The 26,901-nt window shown below is 38.4% G+C and overlaps 1 protein-coding gene across 1 annotated transcript in view; it reads right to left on the reverse strand.

Annotated features, from left to right (window-relative positions):
• The window catches only part of macrod2 (mono-ADP ribosylhydrolase 2), a 470,949-nt gene that overhangs the window by 337,854 nt on the left and 106,194 nt on the right, over nucleotides 1–26,901 (reverse strand). Inside the window, exon 4 of the mRNA XM_008430201.2 lies at nucleotides 2,762–2,791. Coding sequence (XP_008428423.1) covers nucleotides 2,762–2,791 — 30 coding nt within the window. The remainder of the gene's footprint in view (nucleotides 1–2,761; nucleotides 2,792–26,901) is intronic.

The following is a 26,901-nucleotide window of genomic DNA, read 5'->3' on the forward strand; positions in this document are numbered from 1 at the left end:
GAGCCCAGAGAAGACAGCTGGGAGATAAGGAGGACCCTATATGAGAGCACATCTCCTCTTCCCATCGATCCTCACTGCCACCAAAGCAGGAGGTCTTCACATGCCAAGCCACAGATAGAGGTAGAGAGGCTGGGCAGGGCAACAGAGACAACAATTTTGTCTAGTTTGTAGGCACCTTTAAGTGGAAAAGACACTGAAAAAAACTAAACCTCTTTTGGCCTTGTGCTGATAAAATCAAGAAGGTAGAGGTTCTTTCTAGAGAAACATAACATTTAATATAACATAACTCTTAATATAACAGTCTGATGACTGTTTCTAATTAGCATAATTTGACATTACTATAAATGATTTTTTAAAGCAGTAAAAAACATGTAATTCTGCAACCTGTTTTGCTGATTATTATTGAAAGAAGTACGAGCGTCAGCATTTATGAGTTAACAGACCTGGTGTTTTGTGTTAGCTATGTAGCAGGAAAGGCATTGCCTGAAGTCAGTTAAAACTGAAAAGACGCTTGCTCTGGAGAAGAAAAAAAATGGTCTGCAGCTACAATTAGAATTCCTCAGGCGTTAATAAGCACAGCTGCAGGTCTCAATCAGGTGAATATGTTTCCTTGCAAAGTATGACATTATTGAAACAAAGGATTTCCCGCTCCAGTGTTGACAACTATCAATTCAGCTTGATATTTGCCGATACTGTTTTGAAACAGAGCAATCAGCAAAACCCCAACACCTATTATTAGTTGAAGAAGAAACTGGATCAATCGACAACACGGATTTGAGAAACTGTAAAAAGATGATATTCCACAATGCGACGGTAATGAGAACATAATAGAAAAGAAAATTGCCTTGTTTTGTTTCGCTGTACATGGCAAATCAATACTGAGATCTGACCGCAGCAGAGACAGACACCAATCAGGAAAACAGTGTACCCTGTTTTGGAGGGCCTAGCTTGGTAATGGAGATGTATGTTTGTGACCTTCGCTCTCAATCACAGAAATTCTTAAAGTAGTCGTATGGTGAGGGTCTCTTCTAGTGAGTGACAGATTTTGAAACCGCACTGCAAGCAAGCACCCTTAACCATCTATCAGACAAGATAAGGCCCACTCCAAGGAGCATGATGAGATGTGAGAAGCTTCATGTCTCTGACAGCATGTGCACTGAGCATTAAACTACGCTGAGGCTTTGAAGTTCTTCTATGCTCAGCCTTTGTCTGTAATAATTCATATTTGCCAGGTGGTAAGCCTTAATAAACACAAACAAATAAATTATTAATTGCCATGAAAGTAACATTATTTATTTTCAGCTTATTTTCTGTTGTACTGAACATGTTTCTTAAAGTTCTTTTCATAAAGCCTGTCAAATGTGGAAAGAGATGGGACGTGGCAGTGGCTTAGGAGTAAAGCGCAACCCATGTATGGAGGCCTTAATCCTTGACGCGGCTGTCACTGGTTCAAATTCCGGTCCGATGACCTTTGCCACATGTCTTCCTGCTCTCTCACAACCCACTTTCCTATCTGACAACTGTCAAATAAAGGAGTTAACAAAACCTTCAAAAAATGTGGCAAGAGATGGAAAGCAAGCCAAAGCACGAGCAAGATAGCTAAGGCAGTGAACCATGGTACTAGATCGTAAGCTAAATAGCAAACTAGATAACAGCTTGATGGCTAAAGCAGCAACAGTAAACATGATTACAACAAGCTAAATAGCTACATGGCTATGCAGCCAGCTAGGCATAAAGATAGACTGCAAGTTAGCTAGCTGAATGCCTAGACAACATTCTAGAGAGCAAGATAATTAAAAGCTAGGTAGGCGAGCAGGAAACTAGCTAGATACTTAAACTGTCTATTCCTACTCGCCAAGAAAATAGGTAGACAGCCAGCGAGACTGAGGTAGTGCGTAAGAAAATAAGCTTTACAGCAAAAAAGTTTACATTGCAATTAAGATAACTAAATAGCAACCTACACTACAAGTGAGATAACCAGTTTGCTACAACAGTAAATGACATAGCTAAGTGTAACATAGCTAACATAGCTATATAACATACACAGCTAAATAGTTACATAGCACTGAAGAAGAAAGCTCTAAAATTTAGCTATTAGCAGTCAAATGCTAACTAGATACTCTGCTGACATTAGGATGATATTTGCTTGTTTGCTTTTAACCTTTAACAAAGAAAATGGTGCTCTGGTGCTCTGCATTGTCGATAGGCTAGTAGGATACACAAGACTGAAGCAGATCACATTATTCCCACATATGATCAAAAATTCTGAGTGGGGATAAAAATTAACATTCCATTTTTAACCTAGAGTATTTTATCCAGATCTGTTGTCAAAGTGGTGAAGAATAATTATCTCAATCATGTCACAAAAAATGTCTAACGCCATAGAAAGAAGAAGAAAAAAAAATAGAAGAAAGAGAAGAAAGAAGAGTGGGCAGGAACCCCCTCCTTGCCTCCCCATTATTCTCACACCACAGTTGGCTGCCTTGGGTTTGCTTCCTTGCTTTGATGATAATGCTCTTTGGCAGGCTGCTAAAGTAATGACCACCTCTCAGTGGCACAGAGCAAGGTTACTCTGCAAAGCGCTGTAATATTTTGATCCAACAGAACATTTAGTTAGATTTACAATAGGCAAAAAAAAAAAAAAAAGCAAAAATTTGTGAAGTTCTCTAAATGAGCAGTACAACATTTTAGGTTGGTTTATTCACATACAGAAGGAATAATGTACAGACATTAAATATATTTAAATGTTAATATTACTCACCTCCACCTCCTCCCAGAAGACTGGTGTTTGCTGAAATGAGAGGAGAAAAGAAAAAGTCAATACGCATATGAACAAGTGCCCAAATATCAATAAGACTTTTTCAGTATAGTTTACATAACATCAGAGCAATGTTTCAAATGCATAAACTGTCCATTTACCTTTTACATTTTTTGCACAGTATAATTTGTCAGATTATACTTTTCCAATTGTAAAAAAAAAAAAAAAAAAAAAAAAAAAAAATCTACAAATATTCTGAAATGGAAAGGGTGAAAATAATTTAAAAACCGGCAAAAATAGTTTGTTTTTCAATTGAATCTACAGTCAATCAAACATTTCACGAGCTGCGCCAAACAAAACAAGTGTTTGTATTTTGATGCTTGCTACCTTCCAACAATTGTTACATGAATATGAGCCAATAGTTTGTCACATCTCGAATGTACAAAATGTGTTATTGTGTGTGAAAGTGGTTTAGTTGAACAACTACTTCAGCCATTTGGCAGCTAATGTGTCATTCTTTGACAGTGAATTATGAGTGAGGTTTTTCTTTTCCTACCACATTAGTTGTGCTCAGCACAAAAATGTCTACATTACTTAAAATAGTAGTTGCATGTATTTTGCTGAAAGGGTTAGGGTTAGGGTTAGGGTAGGGTTAGGGTTAGGGTTAGGGTTAGGGTTAGGGTTAGGGTTAGGGTTAGGGTTAGGGTTAGGGTTAGGGTTAGGGTAGGGTTAGGGTTAGGGTTAGGGTTAACCCTGTATGTGCTGATATGAACCTTATGTATAAGGAGCAGTGAAAAGGCATCCATTACTAAAATGATTGTGGCATTTATTAATAAGGCTCAGTTCTTTGATCTGATACATCTGCATAGCAAAGCAAATACAAGAAAGTTCAGCTCACAAACACTTATCATCCCTTGGCAGACATTAATGAATGACACATAACATACCATTTCTGCAAGAGGAAACCCAAGTAGCGCATCATTAAAAATTAACCCTTTTTTTTTTTTTTTCTTTTGGCTTGAGTAATCCGTTTTCACATATGACAAGAAAGATTAAAAGACTTTTAAGGTACATCTGTTATTTTATGAAATTCAAAGTAGGTAGCAGTGACGCTTGAAGTGTAGTTCATACATCAGAGATTAAAAGAATGGTTTTTCACAACATCTGATTAATTATCTTCAGATAGAGCTGCAGCATCAGCCCTGTTTAAAAGTTTATTTAGTCAAAAATGCTTCTTTTTTTTTTCCCCAGCAACACATAATAACCATGAGCCATTACCAAAGAAGTCCTTATTTATTAGTGTTTTTAGAGCCTAATTTACATAAAGGAAGTGACATCTGGAGTTCAATCTGCTTCTGTTGGATTCTGTGGAAACATTATTCTCATTTCAGACCCACAAATATGAGTGGGCCTGACAAAGAAAACCTTCCTACAGCAGGTTTTTTTATTCATCAAAGGGCTTTTGTTGCGCATCTGTGTGGTCTTTGTGTGCACATACAGTATGACAACTCACACACACATAAAGCAACAACTCAAACAGGGATGTACTGACAATCCACTGTCATGTTTACAATAGCACCTCTCCAGGTTTTTCTGTGATAAAAAAGACACTCATGCTCTCGCAGCCTTTGTTTAGCTCTGCACTCTGTCAGCCATCAACAAAGAGCACATAACTCAAATGTGCATGCGTTCCTGAACAACTCGGTGTAAATGAGAGTAGTACATTTCCTGGAAAAATCTGACTCTTTTCTTTTTATTCAAGAGACATGTCTAGCTTTTACAAGAATTGTTAAGAAAAAAAAAGACAATTTTTATTTTAATATTATTATAATTTTGTGTTCTAGCAAGATAGCAAGATGACCTGATAATTGCCACCTCCTTTTTCGAGAGAAGAGCGAAAAAAAACCCACTGTAGCTGTAAAAAGGTGGAGGAGGATACCACATCATCTCTATTGCAAATTGTTTGCTGTACAATAACAGAAAAAAAATTGAATTGTTCTTGTTAAACTGTTCTGCACTGATACAAAACTGGATTATATTGAATTTCTGCTTAGGCGTTGCCCTAAACATCAAACTTTATGGCACATTTGTATTTTCAGTAAAATCCAACATTTTCAAAGTCAGCTCAAACCCAAGCCAGCGGCATACTGTTTTTTCAACATCATCTATCATCATTGTCTGGTCTCTTGGGGAGCCTTCCTTATTCCTGAGCTATTAAAACACTGGGGTTTAATTACCTGACATTATGGAAATGCATGCCAGAGGGGGGCACTTCATTTACTCCACACCTAATCAGAGATCTGAGATGTGGTTGCTAATCAGACACAACTCTTCTGCATGTATATGTATGCAAGGCAGCATGGTGATAGCAGGGTAAAGCGTGAACTTGGGGTTGAGATATAAGAGGATTTCTATCTACTTATGATTGGGTATGTTTTGTTTTTTTTGTCAACAGGAGAGACATGCTTACTTCATTGCTATGGCTTTTTAATAAGGAATGAAAAGAGAAAAAAAATCACCTAAAATGTGCACCTCTTGCTGTAACCTCACCTTTAACGATCAAAACAAAACAAGCAGTGGTGGCTAGTCTTATAGAACAAAACGATGCTAAGCAGAGAGTGTTTCTCCAACCCACAGAATCTGTGCCCTCAACCCACATACAGTGTATATGTCTGTATTCTTCTATTAAGACACCAAGTTTGTGTAACACATAAAAAATACAGCCAAAATAACACATTTTTAGAACTTTTTCATCGATTTTTGGATCAACGTCCAGTTTGTGGTCATGTCAGTCTCATACTACATTTACTCGACGAATACGTCTTTCTGCACTGTGTTCTATGGTGCATCTCATTCGTTCATCCCTTCTCCTGACTTACATCTTTCAACAGTGAGATCCCTTTTATGTTTTGAAAGTATTATGCAGACCATAGCTTCTGTAATGAGATGCAACTGAGAAAATACCAGGTCCAACAAACTACACCAGTGACCATAATTAATCAGTATGTACTGACTCCTATTTAATGTTCTTTCGAATGTGGTGGCTAGTTCTGAAAGCCAAATCTCCAGTAATTAGTGCACATTTATACAACCATATCATTGTGACAAATATTATTTATCTTCTTTTAAAAGATTTGCCGTTTTCTTTTTAATTGAGGTTTAGATCACATTATAGAGAGATGTGTTGACTTTTTACTTCCTCAACAGACAGACCATCAGAGAAGACATAAAAATCTGAAATCGAATGCAGATTTGCTTCTCCTCAAGAATGAAACAATACCTGGTTATTATCCTTGGTGCAAATCCAAACAAAAAAAGAATCCATATTTGGCCACATCCTTCTCACAATCAATATTTTATACTGTGTGTATTAATTATAAAGCAGCTTTCCGTGCCGTTTTGCTCGCCTTGGGCTCAGACTGAGCATTTTGTGTGGGATCAACACATTTATGCCTTTAGGAAAGCAATGGGAGAGTGAACAATTAGTATTAGCAGAAGACCATTATCTATTTCTTCTAGTGGCTGAGTGTCCACATGTGGAGCTGTCTCTTGGAATAAATGGTTAACGGACTTTTGAGTTTACCACCCCCGTTTAGGGTCTGCCCCCAAGATGGATTTAAACTTCTTTTTTCTTTTTTAAACACAGGCCAAACCACATCTTCTGCTCAACAAAAACTAAATGCAACCCATCGCATTAAACAAAATAAAGCAGTATACGAGAGCTCTGAACTTAAATATTTCTTTAGCAACAAAGCTAAGCCTTGAAGCGTTGCAATGACCCAGTTAATGAGAGGAAAGTGGGAAGCCAGCAGAGTAGGCTTTAACTTGTAACTGTGTGTTGTGGCATCATCCCTGTGGTAACCACAGCACGGGTCATAAATCTCAGTGGAAATGCTCCCCAGATTGCCTGGGGACAGTAAGGACTTGTTGGTCCATCAAACTCATGCCAGCACAGTCACTGTGAGGACAACAAGTTCCTGTCTCCCCTTTAAACACTGAACGTTAGGGAGAGAAACTAGATACCACTGTTGTAACTCTTCAAATCAAGCAAAATAACAGAATGTTAATCCATGACTGTGACAGGGGAGTTTTCTTTTTATTGTGGCCATATGGAGAATATGCTGTAGCCTGATTTAAATCTCCAAATCATCTTACCGTGCCACAATATCGTCAAATCATTCAAACAAAGGGCTTACATGCCTCAATTGTGTTAGCACAGAGAGCACTTAGGATTCGATCACTGCTGCGTGTTTGGCGTTGTCAGCTCACCCTTAGATCATGCTTGTTAACTGGAAAGCTCTAGTGCATAACCACAAAACCTCAAGGCAGTAAACAGATCGGCTGTCTACCTTCTGGTCTGTGCCACTTAACTGAACCTTTTCAGTATGCTTCGTCAAATGCACATGCCTCATCCTCAGCGTGCTTCTCAGTCAGCTCAGAGTACACTCTGCTGCGACTCTGGGATAAAAAGGAAAGGAAGAGAAACTAATACAAGATTCTGGTGCCGATTTCCTGCTCTGCTTCTAAACTATAAGAAATCTTGGTGCAATATTTTTTTTTTTAAGGAACCAGAACTGCCACTATGGTGTGATGCTAGCAGCCTTCCTACATCTGACCAAATTTAATGCATTTCATCTGAACTTGCACTATAAGCAGATAACATTTCATTTAAAAAAAAAAGAAATTAACAAGCCTAAACCAATCTGATCTGCATCAACAGACAAAGAAACAACTTGTGCTATTGCAGATGAAGACCATAATTAGCAAGTTTCTTAATCACTATCAAGTTGAGTAGAGACTGAAGGAAGAACACAGATTTAGCCATGTTGAGCTTCAGTAAAATGTCTAAAAGGAAGTCAGAGGAAGCACAAAGACGGAAAGGCCTTCTGCAGGTAACGGGCACTCCACTAATTTTAGGTTAAAAATGAGTGTTTTATCATGTGGTTATTTTACCTGCTTATTTTACAGTTCAGAACCTAAATTCAGCAGGCTAAGGATTTACACAAAATAACCATTCAGGGATCACAAATCTAAGATCCCTGAATGGTTATTTTGTATATTGCATAATTTCAGTTACTGCCCGTATGACATTTTTTGGGGGGGGTTGTTTTCAGGGGAACATTGTCCTGTGCTTCCAGCTCTTTCCTTTCCTTCAAACCAAAAAACAGACGCACACCTTTTTCCACTCCGAGGGTTGTCTCTGCATGTCTTTTTACCAGACATACAAATGTACACACAACATCCTGCACACATTGCACCTAAACACACCAAATGGAGCGATTGGAGCTAGAATTTGATACCTAGAGCGAGACATCTAATGTTTTAGGAGCTCGGTGTTTTATTGAAGTAATTCTAACCTTTAATGACGAGGGACCACTTCGCCATTTGTCTCGGCTGAAATTCCAACAAATAGAAATAAAACTTAAATGAGCCATCAGCTGAGAAACGAGAGAGGAGCAGCATCAATAGCATTTCTTATTTGTTGCACATTAAAAATGCATGTCACACCACACATGCAGCCCTCTCTGATAATAGTCGTTGGCATTTTTTTGTTCTTTATTGCTTTTAGCGGCCCCTGAGGAGACCGACTGAGCAGACAAACTAGTGGAAGAGCTGGCATCATCACAGAAGAAGATTTACTCGCAGTGATGCAACTGTGACTCAAACAAATGAGGAAAATATCACACTCAAATATACCGGGTGGATAAGCTAACATCTCAATAACAAATATATTCATAATCACCTGGGCATCATCTTGATCCAAGCAGTCAAAACAAAAGATTTACTACTGATAAAATATTTAATGCGTGCTCTTTAAGGCTTTAGTGACAAGTGACACTAATATTGAGTGTGAATCTTGTGCAAAAATAAAGTAATATTGCAAGAGTATAAATCTGAAAATGTTTCGAAGTGTGCATGGTTAAGCACTGTAGTGATAAAACCTCACCAGTGGGCTAGAAGGAGTTTATCCCAGTAGTATAATTCCTATTACATCACACTGAGACAAAAACCAAGATCTCTTACCTCCATTACATCAACATTTCCAATAAATTTAATCAGCCTGGAAAACATTTTTCACAAGCTGATTTTGGAAAGAAAATCAATAAAAAAACTGAAAAAGACTAATATGCATATAAAAAAATATGCTTTCAACTGGACAACGTTTACTGCTTGTGGTTAGAAATAAATAGTTTTCACACCTTTCTTCAAGAACGGCAGCGCTTTATGTTATGATGTCAGAATGTACCGAAGTGACAACAAGGTGGTGTCACCATGATTAATCCCTCTCCTCCGCACACTTGTCACCGCCATAACAAAGCAACAAAACCAGATGCCAAAGCCAGCCCACACATCTATTGTTATAATTACCTGACCTTCAAATCCACATTAATGAGCCCAGGATGATCCCCCTCTCTTTCATCATTTGGCTTTCGAGCCCTCCTTTTATCTAACAAGGTCACCTTTCACAACGCGCTGCTTTGCCCTGAAATACACATCCCCCTCATAAATATACATCCACCTGCATCTGCTCAACCCCCCCCNCCACCCAGTCCTGCAATGGGAGCCAGCAGAAATTACAAGTAAATAAAAACGAAGGTGGGGTAAAGTAAAGCAGAATTTTATACTTCTTCTGAAGTTGTGCATCAAGGCGAAATGAACGCCACCACAGTAAGGACACAACAATGACTTCTACATCTGCAATGTTATTTAGTAATTGCCTTAATGCACAACTTGTAGTGTGAATGAAGAAGACTTCCTGCATCGTCTCCTGAGACATGCTGCAGAGGGGAGAGGGAGAGCAGAGTTCATATGATAATCTGGTTCTACTTTCCTAATCATAAACCCACTGTGGCTGACACAACAGCTAAATGAATGTGGTTTGTGAGAAAACCACAATTTGTTTGAAAATAACATTCTGATTTTCTTTTTTTTTTGCACGTCTCCCTTTATAGTTCTTTTTTTAACACTGCCTTGAAAGTTTGATTCAATAGAACAAAACAGTAATGCATAATTGAGAAGAGACGGAAAAAGGATACATATTTTTAAAAATGCTGTTTACAAATAAAAGCTTAAAAGGGGTCTTGCGTTTGGGTTCAGCTCCCCTGAATTGATATGCAGAATATGCAAGACCACAATTTTCTGCAGTTGTAAGTGCAAGTCTTTTAGACTTCATACTTTGCTTGTCTAGAAACTAAACTTAATATCTGCAGTTCTTTATAAGTTCATTTGGACTGGAATAAAATTAGGAACTGTTAAACATGATTACAATTCACCAACTTGGGGGCGACTGTGGCTCTGTGGGTAGAGTAGTTGTCTTGTGATCGGAAGGTTGGAGGTTCGATTTCAGCTTCCTCCTGCCACGTGTCGATGTGCCCCTGGGCAAGGCACTTAACCCCAAGTTGCCTACCGAGCTGCGCATCGGTGTATAAATGTGTGWGCGTTTGTGAGTGCGAATGGGTGAATGTGACTCTAGTGTAAAGCGCTTTGAGTGGTCAAAAATGATTGGATAAAGCACTATATAAGTTCACTCCATTTACCATAACTTTGGCTTCTCTTCACCGCCTTCGTTATTTCCAAATCCAGTTTGAAAGCTCTCATTTGTCTTTTCTCTTTCTCCTTTTTATCTGTATGAACATTCCCTCAGATCGCTGGACCAGTACCTTTTAGTGCCATTAGGTACATGATATAAACTGAAGAGACTATGGAATTCTTTACAACTGCAAAATCACGTCTCTGTGCCTATGTTGTTAGTCATTTTTGTTGCACAGCTTTCATTTGTTTTATATAAATTAATCCTCTAGCACCACAAAGCAAGCTGATTAGCTTTATAGTTGTGCTTCATTCTTGTTAAAACAAACTCTGAAAAGTTTATAGCATATAAATGCCTTTTCAAAGTTCTTTATACAAGTAAGACTGTAAAAAAAAATTTCAAAACATTTATATGAAAGGACAATAAATAGATCACTAGCATGTTAAAAATCATTGTACACTTTTTTTTCTGGTGAGTGATGAAAACTGAAAGTGGACAGTCAAAACAAGGATCAAAACTGCAACGCATACCAAGATAATTTAGCTAATGAGTGCACGCATGCCAAGTTTGAGGAATTTGGTTAAGATTATATTGGTTTTTATTAACCTCGACAAGAACTAGTGTCAGCACAAAGATCCAGCAGGATTTGGCCCCAGCAGCTGCACAATCATTGTGGTAAATTTCCGGATTAGTCTCCAGTCGACCAATCTTCCCTCCTGGTGATCAGCTTTGCTGATATAGAAAAGACTTCCAGGCACCTTGAGGGTCCTCTAATATCATTAAGCCCAGCAAGGTACCGCCCTAGCAGCCAGACAGTTTTCTTTACTACATTAAACACAACATGGCTGGACAGTTTTAAATTGGAAATACTCTACAATTTAAGTATATCTTCTAAGTAGACTTTTTCTTTGACATACCACTACATTCTTTTGGTGAAAAAAAAATGAAAAAAAGAATCTGGAAATGACGCCCCCCCAGCCCCTCCCCTTGAAGGCTGGACCAACGTATATATGCTCACACTTAAAAGTCCATATAGCCTGAGTGCAGACCATTGAATTAAGGAAGAGTGCATTGTCTTTTTTAACACTAACTGTATTTTAACTTCTGTTACTTCCTTAGCAAAATGCACTTAACAGGTACTTAAGAGAATCCATTCCCACCAGCGTCTATTTGATCATAGCGCCCTAAGTGTTGAGGTCATGTGTGAAGAGCACCCTGGAGGTAAAGGTTTAAGTCACAGGAACTCATCTCTCTGTAGTGCCAGGAACACTCCAGAATGATCCCGTTTTCTCCTTATTAAGTGCAGAGTATTAGACATATTAATTAAAGGCAGTTTATCAAAAAAAAAGTGTCCATCTTTTAGCTTCACATTTGAATCTAGGCGGAGGCATCAGTCCGAGAAAGCTGGGAAGGATTTAGTAATGTACAACAAACTATTCAAAATAACAATCTATAGTATTTAATAAGAGAATGAATATTTTGTTAATACTCAATTCTTAGCTGCTGTGCTAATATTTTTGGCTTAACATGTTGCATATACTTTTCTTCCAGAATAATGAAATAATTAGTGAGCTCTAGATCAAAACCAGTGTACTTGTTAGTTTATCAATATAAATAGTAATGTCAGTGCTAAAATCAAATTTTCTGAAAACCTTGCATTAATACCACATTTTCTTTTTATTAGGGATGCACCGATGCCAGTACCAGCATCGGGTATCGATCCAATATCATGTGAATGAACTCAAACGAATAGATTAGTGAGCCCTAGATCACTGTACACAAGTGTACAGGATCCAATACCAGTGTGGTGGGAGCTTCATTCCCTCTAATAGACAACATCAGTTCTAAAAATACTATGCCAAGTTTATGACCAAACATCAATCCAAAACTTACTAACTTGGCAGATTTAAACGTAAAAAAAAAAGACAACCACTTCACTACAGGTAGCATATAGAAAATGACTTCCATTGAATGTTAAAGAAGCTGCTACTCTGTTGGATATGAATCAAAACACTGTGCAGAATGCCCTCAGCAAATGGCTCCGCAAAAATAAGAAAACTGGGTAATGACCAAAACTACACCAGTATGAAATGATAAAGGGGATTCTGGTATTCAGTTGAGAATATCGTCTTTGTTTGCAGTTGCTTTTATTTTTCCAAGACTGATAACTGCATTAAAAGCATCAGAATGATCTTTAAATCAAATTCTTGTCAGCTGCTCCAAACATAAACTGTTGTGTACAATGTAGATGAATCAATTAAATCAGAAAAGTAAAGAAAAATACTGTGACATGCATGCATTTTAACTTTTACGAGGAGTTCACATTGCTAGCTAAGTTATCATAGCTAACGGCAACAGCAATGGGATTTTTTTTCTCCCTAGATTCTTAACATTGCCAATCTGTGTCCAAGTGTTCCTATGGCTGCTGAAATGACCAGGAGGCAGACTGGAAACTAAAGTGAAAAGAGAACTCAAATGACTGCAGTTAGACCTCCTGCTGCTGCTGGAGCTCCTCAAGGCACCAAGACGTATGTTTACTGAAACAATATCTCTTTTAAATGTTTTCCAAAATCACAAACTGATGCCTTCACACTAAAGCATTTCTGAAAGGGGCCATGTTGAGCAGATTGTAACGAGCTCCACTTTTCCATTTAAACCTTAAGCAATCATAAAAATACACATATTGCTGTAAACTAATAGCATTATGACTACTTAGTCCAATCCAATATTACAATCTTATGATTCACCTATTCTAAGCTGTATATTTTTCAGCGATGCATCCTAGTAAGGATGGAAGGTGGGTGGGCAGCGAGTGTCAATGGAGCATCCTAGTAAATGCTAAGACGTGGGTTTTCTATGCAAACCTTTCCATGGTAATGAGATGAGCAATATTACAGTAATCAACTTGTCATTCAGTGTTCTTAATGTTCTGGCTGATCAGTGTTTATAAAACACTGATCCAGCGAAGGGAAGCTCTCAAAAAGACAGGCCACCTTATAAATAATCAGTACTAATAATTAACTGAGTCAACATTACCGCTGGAGGTTTGGACAGTTTAATAATAAGCAAAAGTTTTTCAGAATTATGATTTAATGACGTCCTCATACCCATCAAGAAACAAGTAGCATTTTCATCTACAGCTACTACATCAGCTCAGTTCTGAGTTTTGCGCTGATTTCGTCAGCTACAGAGCAAGAAACAGTAGCAGTGAACATAATGTCCATGAAAACAAAATGAAAACTGTCAATCACTTTCCTGTTTCACAGAAAGTGAAATGCATGTGTTGTCTGTTGGTCAGAAAATCAAGATGTAGACCGGTAGAGCTTTTGAAAGATAGTTTTGATAAATATCACAATACAGATGAACATTCCTAAGACCACTTCTGTTTTAATTCAGACCTGACAAACATATTAAATCCATTACAAAACATTATTAACAGATTTAATTAGAAAAATTGTGAAATAGACACTGAATTCCTATACAAATTGCAAGATGTTATGAATAATGACACTTTAAAAGTGAAAATATGTTTGAAAACCAGAAAAAATGCTAATCAAGTTCACACTTTAATTAGCATTTTGTACAAATATTTAAATAATGATATACTGCCTGTAAGGAAAACATGCACTGTCTGTCTCTAGTCTGCCTTTAACGCTGCTGCTGACCTTTTCTGTTGCTAAATGATTGAAATTTTGCCCGACACTACATGCAGGTATACATATAGATTCAGTAATATAATGCTTCCTTTTAGACCACAAAAAGACGCTGAGGCAATTTAACTTGGCAGTCGCCTCCATAAATAAATAAATATCAAGTAAAACCAGCTGTGTAAGACATGACAGAACTGTGGAAGACTGAATAAAGAGTTAAAAGGAGTAGCAGTGGGGGTTCAACTGCCCTCCTTGTATATTTTTCCAGGTTTTCAAACAGAATAACCCAATCTTTATCCACTCTCAAAGTAAGTCTACTCTGGCTTCATAAGGAGGCTTTTCTGTTGCTCTCTTTGCTAAATGAATGTGAACCGTTTCATTTAGCTACTAGACTGTAAAGAGGTGCTACACTTCACATAAAGAGAATAAAGGCTTGATTAAATGGATTTAATGTTCTGATTTCACAAGAGTGAAATAATTAATGTCACCGACTTAAAAAAAGCAATAATTTTGTGTCATTAATATATTTTAAGTGACGCTTTCAAAAATTACAAGTGTCTTAGCCTTGAAAGGAAGACACAAAGCAAAGCAACGGCTGTTAGGTGGTACAACCAGTTAAGATGGAGTAAGCTCTCAGGTTCACTTGAATGGGATTTCAATCCTTTGTTGTTGTTTTTTTCATAACTAAGAATCTCTTCTGTTTTTAAAGAGAATGTTTCACTCCTGTCAAATTTAGGAGTAAAGAGAAAATATATCTGGAGAGGAGAGTTAAACTGAGGTTACTAAGACAAAATTCAGGGAATATTGAACGTGTCAGAAATGTTTAGCACTCCTCCATCACCCCCACCTGCAGTTCAGGTTACCCACCGAAAGTAACCACCCACTGTTTTATGTGGTAGATTTCTACCCAGTATTACAGAATTGCCCCAAATCTCCTGTAGCGAAGACAAGGGGAGCAGAAAAATCCACCGTGATTCCTGCCAAAGAAACTAACATTTTGCCACTGCTGCTACTTGTGAAATGACGATGTATTTTCAGAACTCATTTATCATGCATCTTGATTGACTGACAGGTTCTGACATGGAATGGGGGGGGGTTGAAGGAATCATACCGGCAGAACAGACATGATGCACAACAATGCAAGGAAAGGAGAGGAGTAGCAGCGGATGAGATTGCAAGTGCTTACTAGACTGCTGGGACCTGTTCTGGAATCACGCCGCTCATGGTGGCAGCATATTGCAGTAGCTGTTGCCTTAGTTCTAATGTTTGTTTGTTTTTTAGACTTTTTTTTGTTTGTTTTTTGTTTGCTTTTGAGGTATCACTTAATTTCTTGTGCTTTTGAATGCTGTGCAGCTGTAGGGGTTTTTATTTTTACGCTTTTACTTCTGGACAGTTATGTGTACTGTTCTTACAATACACAAACTGTGTAATGTGTATTGGGAGAATACACATAACACAGGGAGCAGCTAATTAGCATCAAAAACCTGAACTGTGATGTCAAATCCCAGAAGAGTTGAAAAGGATTTTTCATGAATGCAGAGCAAAGAGGAAAGGAGGAAGCTCAAACCATCTCTTCCATTAATCATAATGATCCAGGATCATATCCCCGACTTCAATGTCTCTCTGTCCAGCATTCTTACCAATATTTATAAAAGAGCAGCAAAAGCAAATGAGGTTGATTAGCAGTGATAGTGTCGTCCAGAACACGTTACTGTAGAGTATCCTTGCCCACAGCATCATCAACCATGATTAGACATATCGAAACTACAATACCTGCTTCACTATTCAAAGCATCAAATAATCTTTCTCAGCTTGAATAAAATACAGCCGTGTCAATAATGCAGAAATTGAATGCTTCCTGTAAACGCCAATCCAAAAGGCTGTGCTCCCTAGTGCTGCTGTTCGATTAAATTCATTTGCTTTGGTAAAGTGACTTTGTATTCTCCATCGGCGAGTTCAAATCAGACTCACAGTTCCTCTCACAGCAACCTGCCAGGCCTGAAGCTCCTCCTGTATTACAACATCTTTGCTTCATCATGCATTCTGTTGTTATCCCATGAAAACCAAATGCTAATATTTAAACAGAGGGTCGACTTTGACTAAACAGGGTCCCTCAAACTCATAAGAGCATAATATCCACAGTAACATGACCTGTCCTCTTGCCTGCATTTGCCTCCAAGCAGCTAGCCTCAGCTAGAGAAAGTGCAGAATTACATAGAGAATCACCAGCATTTCTGACTGAACTACTCATAAAATGTAATACGAACATTATCTGAGTCGCAATACAGGCACACACAATACGGTTAAATTAATAAAACACATGCAGCAATACCTTTCACGCTGTTAGACTCTAGCAAGGCTGACATCAAACAATCTTAGGAAGAGCTACAATCAAAACATCCCCCCACTTACCCACTCAGAAGAGAATGAAACAACAGTCATCTACATTACACTAAATAATTGACAGACACGCTGCAGGCTGAGGAGTTCTAATAGCTATCTTGGGGATACCAACAAGAAGGATAGATTGACAATGATTATATCTCCCTAAATGATATCCCTGTTTTCCTGCTGAACTTTGCAGAACTGCTTTAATTGGAGCAGTTAAATGACTTCCTTCAAAGCTTTTTGCTTCCTGGCTGAACATGGACATTATTCCACTACAGTTGTCATGTTGTATGTCAAAGCAAAGATTTAAATGAGATGCCCACTATCTACTGGAAAATACCCAAGAGTCTTCTTTCACAGAGCACAAAACGAATAGTTCATATCCCATATTAGAAGTGCAACAATATGTGCCTCCTCTGGTAGTTTATCCAAGCTGCGACAGTTTTACACCAGACTGCCAGGTTTAGTGTTCCTGTGTGAGGAGCCTTACAAAAAAAAAGGAGGTGGGGCAGTGCACACAGAGTTTCTGCAGTTTGGTACACTCAACACTAAATCACATTTGAGAGCAAGTTACATTGTTGGAGGGCTGTCACTTCTAGAGAGCCAATTTATGTTTCTTTTAGACATGCCAACGAAAATTAAGGCTTTCTGTAGCTCACGTACTGAGAGTAACTGTGAGGCTGATTATAGAACTGAATCTTGAAGGCGAAGACGACACAGCTGGAAGAACCCCTCGAAGATTTATTCTCTTTCCTTATAATTCCTTTCCCTTGCACTCGACTGGGCACAGAAGACACAGATTCCAGAATAAAACGATTTAAATCCCTATCTCATCCTCATCAGTGCGCTACCTCTCTGTTAAGTGGGATCCCATAGTTGGAGAAAAAGAAAAACAGTTCAAAAGGGAAAAAAAATCCCAACAGAAAACAATCTGAAAAAGAGATAAAGTGAAAGCAAACACCCTGAAAGATAATTCTGCAAGTAGGAAGAAAGATAAGTGACTTTAATACACACAAATAAGAGTGGGGAAAAAGCATATAGGATTTTCTTGTAATCAAGAATGTGAAGCCAAAAACTGAAGAAGAGAGACAGAGAGAGGCAGACAACTTATCCTCCTGTTTTGATGAAAAGAAGTCATTAGAATAAAATTGTCGGTGCCAAGTCCCCCCCCTTCTGTCTTGCAAGGTCAAAGAAAATTTGTAATGCATAATTTTGATGTCCAATGTAACACTTCATACTCATTTTAATACTGTAGAATAAAAAGGGTGTGCACATTAGAGTAGCACTCTAATAGATCCAAAAGGAAATAGTCGCTCCAAATGATAATGATAAAGCAGAAGAAGATTAGAGAGTAAATTTCAGCCTCTAAAATACATGCTAGTGTTATACATGCAACAAAAAAATAATCAGAGCTTAAGATAAGCACTGTTAGCACCAAACTTAGACTGCAGCACAAAATTAAAAACAATCAAAAATTAGTAGGCTGTCTCTGCAGAGTGCTGGAGAGGCTTCCCGAGGTGCTCTGCGCTCCTCATTATACATGAGTAGGAGATTTCTCTACTGACCGAAATGTCTGTGATTAGATCTTAGTGGAAGCGCAGAGTTCTGGTTTGCTGCATGGAAGGTTCACATAGTACCCGTGATTACTTATCACAACATATTACTGAAGCTCAGTCATAGACAGTTTTAGAAGAGGCACCGATGCTTCTGAAAGGAAACCGTTTTAAAAATACTCGCTGGGTGTTGTGCCTTTAATCATCAACCACCATCCAGATGTGGTGGGTGTGTGTTGTTTGGCTGCAACCAACTGAAACTAACCGTGCTTCAGCTCCACAGCTATTAATATAATGCCCAGTGCACATGGAGATTAGCGTGCTCCGCGCCCAGAAGAACACGGATCCCAACTGTGGAGAAGCGCACACCTCCAAACTGCACATATGGCGCTCGCTGTTCAGAAACTGAAAGATGTGAGACTTTTGCAGGTTTGATTTTGAGTGCATCTTGCCTTCTCACCCAACATATATGGAAGGAGAGCTATATCATCTAATTTAATTGTACCAGATTATGCACCCTTCATTAGAGCAGCATTTTGTTCAGAAAACTTGTTCACTTGGATCCCATGTATGAACCACAGAAAAACAAACGCAAAAGTAGATGAAAATTGCGGTTGAGTGGCTGGGAAAGCAGCATTGACGCTCCAATTTGGCAAATGTTATACAGCATAGTAACGTCAAGACTGTCTTGACTTTGAAATAGTGTTAGCAAGATTCATCGTAACAGATATTTTCAAATCATCTTGCATTTCCTCTGTTAATGGAAAATGGGGCCTCGTGCAACAATCCTCCAGTCAACATTATAACTTGCAGAGGTCGTAGCATACCATTAACTAACTAAGCAAAAGACCAACATTTCTACAAGCTGTACTTGAGTCCTATTTCATTTAATCATTTTACAAAAATAGACGTGCCTTCTGTGCAACTGTATGCAAGCCAAAGTCAACAGGACCTTTTCATTTTAAGGTCTATTCACTAAAACCTATAGTTTACTCAGCCTGTTTCTGGTGGGAGGACTCAGCAGTAACCTTGCATCCCAAGGACACATGATTTGAAATGCATTGGGTGCCACATCACTTGATATATCCTTTTTTCCCCCAAATTACCCTTACCTAGTCTTTTCTGTCACCAACCATTCCCAGAGTATGAGCGGGACAGGTCCTGAGACACAAATAGAAAGCAGCCCTCACACTGCCTTTTGTATAGTTGCCGAACCCCTGGGCAAGAGGTAAATATGACAAATTGCTTGAAAGGTCAGTCAGTTGTAAGTTTGACAAATAGAATCTGATTTTAAAGCATTTGTAAGAACAAACAAAAACAAAAAAAAATTCTGTTAACATGAAGGATAGAAATGTCGTTGTGACCTCTATTAGAGGCAGAAATCAATCTGTATTCCAGCGTTACCCCAATCACGAGGCAGTCCAGAATGGTAGCAAAAGGGCTGCTGTCTGTATGTCTCCAAATAGATAATGTGAATGCACTAAAGGAAAGGGGAAAAACTGGAGCCACAAAATGGTTTCAAGCATGCATGATTAAAATGCAATTCAGTTTGCAACGTTAGATGGATGAATGACCTAAAAAGAAATGGCAGGTGCAGAGGTAGACAAACTGAGAAAACCTGCTTAGATCAGTGGATTTTAATTTGGCTCACGTTTCCGCCAGTTAAATGTGAGCTGAAAATACGATAGGAGGATCAAATGTTGGATTATATACAGAGGAATTCAGTTGAAAGATGAAAACAGCAAAATTACTAACAATGTCAGATTTACTGAAAGCAATTTAAAAAAAACAATTGACATCAGCACCTGTATGATGACAAAAGGCTCATAAGAACTTTCCCAATTTTTATTCTTTTTTTTTTTTTTTTTACAGAGGAACTAATATAATCATGTTGCAAACTGGACTGTTTTTTATGCAGTCAACTGATCTGTGTTTCTATGGCGACATGACGAGGCACGACAAAGCAGCAGCACCTGGCTGCAGACGCTGTAGCAGGCGGAGCTCCACTGGTAGTCAGAAATCTTTCAGAAGTAGAAGAGGCATCTGGCGGAGCTCTGCTGGTGCGAGCAGGCTCTATCTACGTCTGTTCAGCCGCCGCCAAAACGTGGAGCAGCGTGGGAGCAGAAGAAGTTTTGTGGTGAAATAGTGCTTCCTCGTGAAAACAAAAATAGAGACATGATGGTCCTGCCTCTCTGTTGTAGTGGCCCAGTTAACTTTAATTTAAATTTCATCAGCTTTTAACAAAAGTTTTTCTCCACTTCTTTTTTTGTTTAGTTTTTTCCTTGGGTTTAATTTTTTGTCAACAAAGTGTAATTTTACTTGAGCCTTATTATACAGAGAGCCTTGTTTTAGAGTACATTCTAAGAGTGTTTGATGATAATAAATGGAAAATTAAATGAAAAGAAATATGTCTTCAAGTATATTAGCAATAATATCAATACCAATTTCTTAAAAAATTTATTACAAGACATCAATCCAAAATGTATTTATTTTTTTGGTTGGCAAAAATCAGCGAGGCAAATGTTCTATTGAAATTTTTCTTTAGAAGTAATGGCCAAATGGGCGATTCATTTATGTTTTGTTTTATGAAAGCAGAGTTGCTAATATGCTGATAATAAAATGATGAAAAGTAGCTCACTTATTTCTTGACTTAAGAGAAGATCAAAGAACTAGAGGAAATTCAGTTGAATATCATATGCATCAATATTAATATTTCCCTTACTTTTTCTTTAACTACAGTTAAACATTTTATTTTGTCTTGAGGAGGTCGGGTGGGAGGCTGGAAAGTTTTGTTCATATAAAAAAGCGGCGGACACGTGGGAGTTAGTATAACAGCACAATAAGAACCACACTGAACTCAGATTTGGCATCAGATGAGCATCTTTGAGCTTTCCCCCTCACTTCACTGAAAGAATGTGACAATGTCTGGATTAAGGAAGTACTTCAAAGACGAGGTAATTTGGGATCATTAATGGAGCTTCTAATTACTGAGGAGCCAGCAGTAAAGAGCCATGGCTAGCACTCGCTGCGTTCATCATTTATGAAGCTGGGATGCAGTTTCAAACCTTAAAAGGATTTAATTGGCTTAACTCTTGTTCTGCAGCACAAAAGTACAAAAGGAAACGTAGCTTCAGTCTCATTCTGAAGAACAGCTTCCGACAGCTGCACATAAGTCAGTTTCACACAAGCAATTCGCACACTTTAATCAACAACACCACACAGTTCATACATGTCTCCAAAAAAAAAAAAAAAGCCTAACGCGAGACACATACTATTCCTAAAAGACTTTAAACGTCTTCTTTGCGCACTTCCCAACTCTATTATCTTTAAATGATACATCTTTTCTTCTGCAAAACCTCCAATTCTGCATTTATTACAGCACTGAAGTATTTTTCATCTTCCCTGAAGAAAAACCACTCCACTGGTGTACCAAACAAGCCTCATTTTTGCCGCTGCAGGAACTGCCTGTTCAATCTTATTCATAAGTAATAGAAGGGAAGTGGATGTCTCCTGCCCAGTGCCACAGTGTGCTAAAGAGGATGTGGTTTAATCTTCACTTCCATCTTTAATGAGATCTGATGCAGGATGAAGCAGGATCCTGTGATCGCTGCTAAAACACAAAGCAGGCCAAGCGGAGCTGCACATGGTAGAGCAATGTGTGATAAAGTGATACACAGAGAAGATTAATGGTTTATCTTATTTTTTTGTTTCTTTTTTTTTCAGTTAGCCATGTCAGAGCTCAAACAAAACCCTTTAAGCTACCTGGGAAAAAAAGTAACTAGGCACGGTGCAAATGAGATTCTTACACAGGAGTTTTAACACAAATTCAAAACAAAAATGTATAAACAGATTAAACGGATGTTATTAAACAGAGGAAAGCAGCAGTTATTCTAACTGCTCTAAAGTAATAGAACGCTGTTATTGATAAAGCTACACTAATGTTTACAGATGTGCTAATCTACTACATATTTTAGCTGATTTTTTGTTTTCTTTCCAGCCTTTGTACTGGAGAGTTAGACTGGAAGGGGAGGCGATGCCACACTGTGTGAAAGAGACATTGATATTACACATGGCATCCCCAATACTTTTAAGCAAAGACAAATAACTGCAGAGCTAACGTTTTAAATGGTGTTTACATTCTTATATCAGCAATCAGTGCTACTAGCCGCAATAAAACACAGTGATGGGCTATTGGTCTTCAAGATATTTTAATAAGTCAAAAAGTTAAGGTTCTTAAACTCCATTCCTGGAGGGCCAGTGTCCTCAAACTTTTACCTGTGGACCCTCCAGCCCATCTAAATCAAATGGCTGAATTGCCTTCTCAGCATGCAGTCAAGTCAGAGTCCTGCTGATGACCTGATTATTTGATTTAAGCAGAGGCATCTAAAATTTGCAGGCACTGGCTCTCAAGTACATAAATAAATGATGTTCAGGCACACTGAAACATCATCAGGGGGAATAACAGCATTGTTGTAGATTTTTATTTTTGCCCCTTTTTTTGTTTTTATCAGACAACTGTACCATGATAAAGATTGGCATGTTAAAACGGTTTGCACAGTACATTGAACTCTTTCAGTCGTGGACCTGTTAGCCGTTTTCAGGCAAGCCAACACAAAGGATTTCGAAACACTTTCAAACAACACGCTCAGCTGAATGCTGAGTAGGATTAAACAAAGTAATGCTGCTGTGTAAAATGTTTAACCTTCCTGTTGTTTGTTTTAAGTCTCTCTCTGCTCTCACATATATATAGGTGCTCTCACAGAAGAGAAGTGAGAGCACCTATACTCACCTATGTATATATATATATCTCGATGTGTCGTAAAAAGCAGTACTCACCATTACCAAAGGACAACCACCTCTAAAGAAATTGTTTGAATAAAGTTGATCAGCTTCAAGCTGTTGCCCTCTGATGAGCATATCCTGTTGTATTAGAATATTTGTTAAGTGGCAAATATATACACAGCTCTCTCTAGAGACAAATATCCAAAGAGATAAATTGTACCTGAAACACTCTTTCTACATTTAACATGTAATGTAAACATTCACTTTGGCGCTCCCCTGGATACACTTTATATTCTAGTTACAAAGCCTGACCCCTTTCACTGAATCCTTTGAGGTCTGAAAACATACTCTTAAAGGTCTGTGGCCTGCTCCGGGGGCACCAATAGCCTGTCAATAACTCTCTCAGGCTGTCCTCCCCCACCTTGCTCAAAGAGAGGCAGCATTCATTCTCCAATTAGACTTAATCAAGTTTGAATTGAGTTAACAGTCCTATGTCAATCTCTCCTAGCACTCCGGTTGCAGATATGTAATCTCCACTGTTGTCTCCTGGGCATTTTTAACTCATATATAAATACAGTGATTGTCTCCTGCAAATATATAATATGTCGCTGCTGGTCAGACAGCAGGTATTGGTTACAGCCACCCAGTCTAGACTGGCGGCACACGGGCTTTGAGGAAAACAATGTTTATTTGTGTAATTTCTCTTTAAGGATGCCATTTCACTGCAAAAATAAGGAACAAGGAAATTTAGTTCAAGACGTTTAAATACAAATTCCTGATAAAAACATAAAGTCAAAAAGTTTGCTATTGCATTAAAAGTCCCAAATAATAGTTGTATGCAGAACCATCTTCTGAACAACGAAGGTTTGCCAGAAAGGACTAATGATCTGTATGGGAGGCTGATTAAGTATACGGTGACACCGGAGCTAACAACCCAAAGGATATAAAAACGAAGGCGTCCCACTGTGGAAACCCATCGGCCTTCAGAGTCTCCTCTCCGACTAATGTAATCTATGATCTCTCCCGTCCCAATTAAAAGACGAAATGGCCTCAGAACAGCTGTAAAGGGAGGCCTCGCAGGAGCGCAGTAACCGCTGTTAATGTCAGAAGTTTCATTTAAAGAGCAGCAGCTGTTTGGGCTCCATGCAGGCCTCATGCCTCGGAGCCCGCTAACAGCACATACAACCCTGCCCATCTGGTGTGTCGAAGCAACACACCCATCCCGGCTCACACAACCAACTATCATTCCCATTCTTCTGATCAAGACCTCATATATGGATTACTCAATGCTTATTACAAAGGTCACAAGAGCTATTGAACAGGCAATATTTATTGATTTGAATGTTTAAAGCAGGAGTCTTAAACTCAAGCCCACTGGGGGTGATCAGTGGTGCTTCTCCACTTTCCACAGAACTAATAACTTTGGAGAAAATAAATACTTCAACTTTTAAATCATTCCTTTAAGCAGCTTTAGCATCCTGACCTGGCAGGGGCCACACTCCATTACTCAACACACCTTGTACAACTTTATATCTGCTTCTTTCACACATTAAATCAAACCTGGCTGGAAGCATTTTATTGGCCAAGTATGAGTGAAAATTGACTGAATTAGAAATATTTTAGACAGTTTTGTTAGTAATGCACGTATAAAAAATTATTTCCACATATAAATAGTGCTAGGGTTGTAAAAGTGCACACTTTAATGCAAATGGATGATAAGTACGAGTGACCAAAAACTGAAAGCCCCACATTAATTGTGTTTCAACAAGTGTGTGTGTGTGTGTGTGTGCGTGGGTGTGCGTGTGTGTGCGCGTGTGTGTGTGTGTTTGGGGGTGTGTGTGTGCGTGGGGATGTGTGTGTGTGCATGTGCGGTCTCCAGAGCTGTAAAAATGCACTCAGCTGTGATTTGATTTTTACTTGTTAAAAATTCTCAGATCATTCTGCAGTCTGTCCAACAAAACACTCCCCGCAGTTTGTTCTGACTCAAGGAGCAGGAAACAGAAACGCATACAGCCAGGAAATGGGCTGCCAAGTGAGAGAACAGGAGGTCCAGTAAAAGATGAAATGACAGTTATTTGTTTAGGGAGAAGGCAGAAGGATGTTCACTTCAGTAAATGTTATCAGATAATTCCGTAGTTCAGCATCTTTCGACAGGAAGTAAGTCCATGCATGTCTATCACTGCTGTCCAAACGAGCAGGAATCTTGTCGTGTCTCGATTATGTCATTTCCTAACCAAGTAACTAACAAAGTTGCCTCAGATGTTATCGGACACATCCCGTTTCAGACAGAGCTGGGCCAGGAGCATCCCATGTGTGTTTTGATCAAACCTCAGTATCTTTTCTCAGGATTTTATGTGACGAACCACCGCAGAGTAATAAAAAATTATCAGGTGGAAGGAAACAAGTTTTTAAAAAAAACAAATAAAAAAAACAAACAAAACAAAGCTGCGACATATATGTATTTGCTGTACACAAATTAGGAGTGGCTTCATAAATATAAAATTCAGCTGGCAGACTCCCCAAATCTGGCCAGAAGATAGAGAATGCAACCAGAAGACTCGCATGCAAACTCAAGGAAGAAGTTGGTCTGATCATGTGCAACTAAAATCTTTCAAGCCCACGAGCAAAACAGTTTGGGTTACTGATCAAATCTAAAATAATGGTGAAGTTACATTCAAAATCAAATAAAGCACAGTAAAACAAAAGTAGGTGAGAAAAACAAGCCCGGCGCATAACCCTACACATATCTCCCCATCAGAATACAGTGATGGCAGCATCGTGCAGCAGAGATGCTTTTCTTCACCAAAGACATTGATGGAGTTGATAAAAAAAAAAAATATGTGAAGCTGTAGTGCAATCCTGAAAGAAAAGTTGAGGCAGGGGTGGAAGATCCCCTCACAGCAGGATAACAACTCCACACAACCAAAACCTTCACGTAAAGAGGAGAATAAAGAGACTGTGCCTCTTCAATGCATCGTTTTGAGTTTGGTGGAAAAAGAAAAAGGGTCTCTAGTTGAATCTCCCACATCATATGTATATAGCCATGTGTGTGGGTGTTTTTATGTGCGTCAGAGAATGCGAAAAGGGTGACTCTGCATAGCTTATAGGGTTAGGTCAAGTTTTGATAAAAGGGTTCTGAAAACAAATTCCTTTTTAAACTTGAAGTTTCACTAACATTGTTAATTAAAATCTAGGATATAATAAACTGAGTGGGTTGGATTCTTCTGCTGCTGAACAAAATGCTTTGAATCGCAGGAAATAGCAGGAAGCATCGGAGTCGGTGTCGTCACTTCTAGCAGCTTTCCCTCGGCTCTTTGAATTTGTTTTCTTGGCCTAGATATGAAGTGTAACCTGCATGAAAACATGAGAGCTACCATGGCTGTGGTATGTAAAACGTTCAACATTGCAGGGAATGCGTTTAGCTTCTAAACGCCATCACAAAAAAGGAAAATACGATAATTAGACGACTCAAAAATTTCTGGCTCTCTCTTCTATATATGGACAAGAAACGCTGTTTAGAAACTACAATTTAATCATCGAATGAAGGAATAAAGGTTTCCTTACCCTCTAATTCTAGATTCCTTTTAATTTATATGAAGAAACATTAATTTTTTTGGTTAAGAACTACAGGCTAAGATCCAACCACGTGCCACAGTGTACAATCACATCTCAGCAGAGTTTCTACGACCCCTAACAACCTCCTTCTCGCCCTCAGCAGGGCACAGATTAATAGTATGCATTAGTTTTCCAAACGCTGAATGGGGAACAGCCCTGAACCAACCATGTAATACTGTAGTATTACATTAATGCAAGAAATGTTTTCATTGATGTCACAAATAACCGTCTATGTGCATCTCCTGCAACAAGCAGTCCACACAAGAAGGTTATAGGTGTACACTCCCATATGTATGAGAGAAATCAAAATGGAAATAACTTTGATATCTTTATTTATTTAACCAGACATTTGTGTAAAATGGATCCAACTCATTTTAAATAACTTGTTATCTGTAAAACAGCAGGCATTTTGTTGCATTTTATTTAAAATGAGATAAAATCTCCCAACACATACTTTGGGAAGCACATGCTTCTGGTGACATCACATAAGGCAACTGTTCATTTGAGTGCACCCATTTAAAGCTCTCTAGTCTTTTTATCTGGATTTCTTAGGAAGTTCTTCTTTCAAAGTTGTTTACTTGCATAATGTGTTACATATATAATAGATCCAGAAGCAGACTTGAA

This window comes from Poecilia reticulata, linkage group LG15, assembly GCF_000633615.1.
Source record: "Poecilia reticulata strain Guanapo linkage group LG15, Guppy_female_1.0+MT, whole genome shotgun sequence".
Classification (NCBI taxonomy): Eukaryota; Metazoa; Chordata; class Actinopteri; order Cyprinodontiformes; family Poeciliidae; genus Poecilia; species Poecilia reticulata.